Source organism: Aplidium turbinatum, chromosome 17 (assembly GCF_918807975.1).
Source record: "Aplidium turbinatum chromosome 17, kaAplTurb1.1, whole genome shotgun sequence".
Lineage (NCBI taxonomy): Eukaryota > Metazoa > Chordata > Ascidiacea > Aplousobranchia > Polyclinidae > Aplidium > Aplidium turbinatum.
In genome coordinates, this window is record NC_137488.1 from 1709062 (window position 1) to 1714845 (window position 5784).

General features: G+C 37.8%; 1 protein-coding gene across 1 annotated transcript; it reads left to right on the plus strand.

Annotated features, from left to right (window-relative positions):
- The first annotated feature begins 511 nt into the window (after positions 1-511).
- On the plus strand, positions 512-5784 carry LOC145786105 (uncharacterized). The gene is made up of 3 exons (XM_082597753.1): positions 512-886; positions 3072-3168; positions 4130-5784. The coding sequence occupies exons 1-3, from the start codon at positions 652-654 to the stop codon at positions 4230-4232; spliced, it is 435 nt and encodes a 144-aa protein (XP_082453879.1). The 5' UTR covers positions 512-651; the 3' UTR covers positions 4233-5784.

A 5784-nucleotide genomic window follows, 5' to 3' on the forward strand; every position in this document is an offset into this window, starting at 1 on the left:
TTTAGAAGAAATTCTTCAATAATCCAATAAAATATAAGTAAATTTGTTAAATATATGTAACTATGTATATTTCACTATTTTTAATATAAACAGGTAAATAACCTATCCATTTGACCTTTTTTATCTAATATTTTCCTTGTTTTGGCCTTTTTTTTGTATTATTTTGCATTAAGAACTTTTCATAGACTGGCAACCGTGATTACAATGCTTATTTTATCTTGTTTGAGTTTGGCTTATTTTTGGCCTTTTTTCTACCTATTTGGCCTTAAGTTGGCCTTTTTGCTTGATGAGTTTGGCCTTTTTTACAAATTTCAGTCTGGCAACCCTGACCGTCACCGTACGTGTCGCATTCGCATATTATGATTTAATAGTGGAAGATGGAGCAGTGAACAGCAACTTCAGTCAGTCTCAGTTAGTGGATTATTCAATAAATTGTTTATTTATCAAACAGCAAAACACATAAAACAAAAATACACACAAAAAAGTTAATCAAATCGTTTAAAACCGAGAATAAAAACATAAACAAGACTATCGGTGCGGTACTGTAACATTTTGATTGTAAGTTAATTGTCAGCTTCATAAAAATAAAGAAATTATTTTGTGCCATTTGCAGACAAAAATAAAATCGATTAATTGAAATTCTAATTTGAAATGAAAGTAATAAGTGAAAGAAGACGTTCTTCAAATGTTTATGTAATTCAACTACTTTTCCTTGCTGTATTTTTCTTCATACTTTTGATTGTATCATATTGGCTGATAAATCTCACCACCAACTCAATTGATGAGGTGCATCATCAGGAAGCAACAAGGATTCAAAACAACAATCAACATTTCATTCTTCAATTTTTAAAGCAACTGAATCCAGTCATTGCAAGTCTGTTATCAGGTCTGTAATTTTGCATAAAAGTTCAATTTCATTTTTTCTAGGCTGGCCCATCTTATAGGCTACTCCAGGCCTACCTTAAAGTCATTATATTAGATTAACTTATCTTCACACATGTGTTTTTACATGGGTGCAACACAGTGGCGTAGCTAGGGGGGCAGACCGCCCCGGGCGGCACTTTTAGACTACGATTTTTTATTTTGATTATAATCTGATAAAAAAACGCATTTCATTTTCACATGCTTTTTCTTGAAGGGGCAGCAAAATCTGAATCCGCCCCAGGCGGCACATTCCCTAGCGGATGCAACCTAGTTCGTACCATGAACACTGAACAGTTCGGACCGTCAGTTCATACCTTGAAAAGATCAAGAAAAAAAAATTTAAAAAAGCCGAAGTCGCTGATTGCAGTTTCTGCAATCATTTTAAAATTTTTCCCATGAAAAGATCGAGAGAAAAAATAGCTCAAAACCGAAGTTCGCTGATCGCAGTTTCCGCTAACTCTAACCATAGAGTAATCTATGCTCTAACCCTCGCTGATCGCAGTTTCCGCAAAATTTTTTCCGCAATTTCCGTTAACCCTTACCCTAATTCTAACCATAGAGTAATCTATGCTCTAACCCTAACCCTCGCTGATGGCAGTTTCCGCAAACATTTTTCCGCAGTTACCGCTAACCTTTACCCTAACCATAGAGTAATCTATGCTCTAACCCTCACTGATCGCAGTTTCCGCAAACATTTTTCTGCTGTTTCCGCTTACCCTAACTCTAACCATAGAGTAATCTATGCTCTAACCCTAACCCTCGCTGATTGCAGTTTCTGCAAACATTTTTCCGCAGTTTTGCAGTTTCCGCTAATCCTAACCCTCGATTTTGTTCCAAATTGTTTGGGGAAACTCCGATCAGCGACTTCGGCTTTGTGCTATTAAACTGTGATCAGCGACTTCGGCTTTTTTAATTTTTTTTCTCGATCTTTTCAGGGTACGAACTGACTGTACGAATGGTTCAAGGTACGAACTAGGTTGCACCCTTCCCTAGCTACGCCACTGGTGCAACCTAATTCGTACCCTGAAAAGATCGAGAGAAAAAATAGCACAAAGCCGAAGTCGCTAATCGGAGTTTCCGCAAACATTTTAAAGTTAAGATTAGGGTTAAGCGGAAAGTGGAAGTTGAATACCTGAAGAGGCTTTGATCCACTGGCACAGGCCCTGTCACCGAGATTGACAGACAGAAGTTTCCGATTGTTAAAGTGTTGTCTATAAATTATTTTATCCATTAGTTGCAGCTGATTCTATCCTGTGGATAGATACCGCTGAATGGAGAGTATTTTGTACAGGGTACACGGTACTTTTAAATACCCATTGACAGCGTTGCAGAGTGTTTTTAAGTAAAATTTTAGAACCAAAACTATCCCAGTTTCGTGGGCAAAACTCGTGGATCTGGCAACCCTTGAATATTGTCAGGCATTCACTGAGTGGCAGACATTTTCAAAGGATGTTAGATCATAATTTTAACTTTATCTGTAATCCGTAAAACTAGTCTGATTGGAGCTAGTAATTCTGACAATTCTTGAAAATGCCTCACAATGGGTATTTAGAGGTACCGTACTGGTTTGTACATAAAATGTTGCTCAAGCACACATCTCTAAAGCTAAACCCGTGCGGTTTATTTGTGCACAACCAACCAATTGAGCGGTTGGGGTGGTGGTTCACGGAATGGCCCGTTTCGATGAGTCCGATCCCTATTTGGTGATTTTTTTCAAATTCTCTTTTTTAAATTATCGGGTACCGTGGCCTGATTATCATTGCCGTTTTAGGGTTAGGGTTAGAGGTTAGGAACTCACCGAATAGTAGCAGACCCGGTGGTCCATGTTGCTTGTACCCAGGCTTCCACCTTTTGGTTGAAGGTTTAAATGTTGCTTGTTTCTATAACCAGCATTCCATTCAATAAAATACACTTCACTCAAAATAGTTGACATGATGCTTGGTATCATTGATGTCAAAATAGTTCGACAACATCGTGACAGTCCCCATCTGGTATGCACCAAAGAGAGGCTGTCAAAATATTATAGACTGACTGTAGATAAAGACTTGGACTAACAAGAAGGACTGTCACAATTGAGTCCAACTTCATTGCTTGGCATGAAGAATCTTTTAATGGTGTTTCACATTTTAAGCACAAACTCTTTCTAGGTGTCACAACGCTTGCTTGGTGTTGGTTGCTCACTTACTTCAATTGGCTCCATGTAGGGAGTTTTCCTGCCACTCCATTGTCACCTAACAGAAAGCTGTAAGTTCTGTTGCTTCTTCAAGTTCTTTCATTTAAAGTTTTCATTTGTTGAAAAATAGCAACATGGTTATATAATATATATATGTGTAAAGTGGAGTTACCAGGCCTCTAAGCTTCTGGCGGCCACGGCTGCCGAGATGTCGTAAGATGGCCTCTGAAACTACCACGCCGGCCTGGTAGACCATGTTTGGTCGCCAACCTCCATAAGCCAACATTTCTCCAATCCGTTGGTAGTTGTATTTTTATTTATTCGTCTTATTTCAAAAATTTTTCTCCACTTACGTTTGTGTGTGAAATTTTTGTTTCTTTACTCGCAATCTTTCAGTACGGTATCGTATAAGCGTCAACGTATAAAGCCGTGAGTACTGACTCTACACCTACTTGAGAAGTAATGCACAACTGCCAATGTTTGCCTTGTTTTTGTTGTTGTTACCTGAGTGAATACTAATAAAACACGATATTAAGTGATTAAAAAAATGAATTTTTAACAAATTGTTTATTTTGTCTGCCTGGCGCGAGTATTTGGCCGCTGGGAAGAAGCTCTGGTAGGCCATGCTTGGTCGCTGGGAAAATAAAGGAGCTTAGAGGCCTGAGTTACTATTGTGTGACTGCAATAAAAGTTTCTGCATTGTGTGTGTAAAGTATTGAAGCACTTGACTGCAATGTATGCAACACTATATGGAAGTGCAGTATTGTTAGTAGCTAGATGATCGAAATTGATTTTTAGCTGTTTATGATTGAACTGACTCGTGTGAAAATAAATTCGTTTGTATTCGTCCATGATAAATTTTTTTCGACCTCTGCAATGTTCAATTGTTTGTCGTATATTGTTTTTCGTTGTGTTGGTCAGAAATAAAAACAAACTGAACTTCTCATTTGAAGAATTTTATACTCAAGACTGTTACAAAACATTTCTTAAAGTTTGCCCATTGCTTGACTGACGTGTGTATTTATATTTCAGAGGTTCTTCCACTCGTCCGGCTGTACTGGCTTCATCTGGCTTCATCCCGCTTGCTATTGGACTGGCAGTTACTTTCCTGGTATGGCAGCACATGGTGGAGTGATGATAACACAAGTACCCTCATGCTTTTTCTGGCCCTGTCCAGGAAACAGGTCATGCGAATCCGAACGAAGGGACAGCATTCTTCGTTTACCAAACTTTGGCCAATCAGTCGGTCTTCACCACGCATACAGGGGCAGACCGGCAACACTTTGTAGCCAGAAAAATAGCTCGAAGTAGCAGAACCATGGGAGAGTGTCATTTGCTCACATGCCCCTAAAATTAAGAAAAAAACATGTAATTTTCCGTCTTCGTAAAATTTTCTCTCTTATTCAATCTGATTTTACAGTATTAACCCAACTGGCCATATTGGACACACGTGGATGAGTGGTAGATACTTTAATGTGGATTTCAAAAACTTAAAAATGCATTGTTCCAACTTAAATATGTTACTCACTCAACCGGTTAAAATTAAGTTAATTTGTCTCAGTGTTGATAGAAGTGAAATCAGGGATATCTAAAAAAGGGGATACGAAGAATTTTATTACGTCTGTAGAATTGCTTCTGTTTATCGTAAAATGAGAATTGGCACCGATAGTAGGGTAGTTCGGGGCAAAACAAGTCGTCGGGTAAAACCGGTCAGTGTGATTTTAATCAAGCATAACTTTTTTTTGGAACTAATACACTCAAAAAAATGCTTTAGCGCACTTAGTGGTTTCTTTGTGATGTGACAACAAAAACTGCTGTGCAGTTTTTGCTTGCTGTCTTGGTCTAGGCTGCGAAACGTAAGTTGGTGTAAAATTTAACCTTCATATTTTGGACTAACTTTCTTTTTGTGGTTTACACTAAACAGAGCATTACACTATGAAAATTGTTATTTAGACCAAGATTTTCTAGTTTAAACGAAATTACAATTATTGTACTTTGTCTCAAAACTACTCATCTTGTAGTTCTTCCTTGGAAATTAGTTTTATTGGGTATTTATTTTCGTGCAGTCATGGCTATTTTGGTTGGGCCAACACAAGCCAGTCATGAAGTGCTGTGCCAAACTTTTGCCTCAATTGGTGAAAATACTAAATTCTTTAACCAAACTGTCCTGTAGGCTTACCTGGTTCATACGGTATTATTTGCCTATTACATCAAAAATCAGCTTATCCTAGTGTGAGAGTGAGCTAAGATTTACAAAATTTTGTGTCATGCAATAGACCCTTGTAGGGCCATTCCGTGTCAATTCACACAGTTAAAAAATTCAACCTCTCCGATTTTCTTTAAATTTTACACACCTTTTCACTATCCTATATGATGAACACCTGCAAAATTTGAGTGAAATTTATTCAGAAACACCAGAGTTATGAAGCATTTAGTTTTGGGGGTCTACCATGGGGGAAAGATTTTTTTGATTTTTGGCCATGTTTGAGGCCCTATTACTGCTAAAACAAATTAGGTAACAACCCAAATTTTTTACAGGTGATAGTACTTCTGCCAGATATTGAAAAAACAACATCGTTCACATTGTCACTCTAAGTCTATGTCACGATTTCTTTCTATCTCTTACCAGGAAAAAGACTTGGAAAGATTCAATGACGTAGTTTAATGGGTCAAACCGAAAAGCAGTC

What these genes read in the sequence shown, in the direction of transcription:
- LOC145786105 (XM_082597753.1), top strand. Translation starts at nt 652, where the DNA reads ATGAAAGTAATAAGTGAAAGAAGACGTTCTTCAAATGTTTATGTAATT. An exon ending in CATTGCAAGTCTGTTATCAG is followed by an intron (nt 887 to 3,071) that starts GTCTGTAATTTT and finishes AACTCTTTCTAG; the next exon opens with GTGTCACAACGCTTGCTTGG. An exon ending in TTGTCACCTAACAGAAAGCT is followed by an intron (nt 3,169 to 4,129) that starts GTAAGTTCTGTT and finishes TTTATATTTCAG; the next exon opens with AGGTTCTTCCACTCGTCCGG.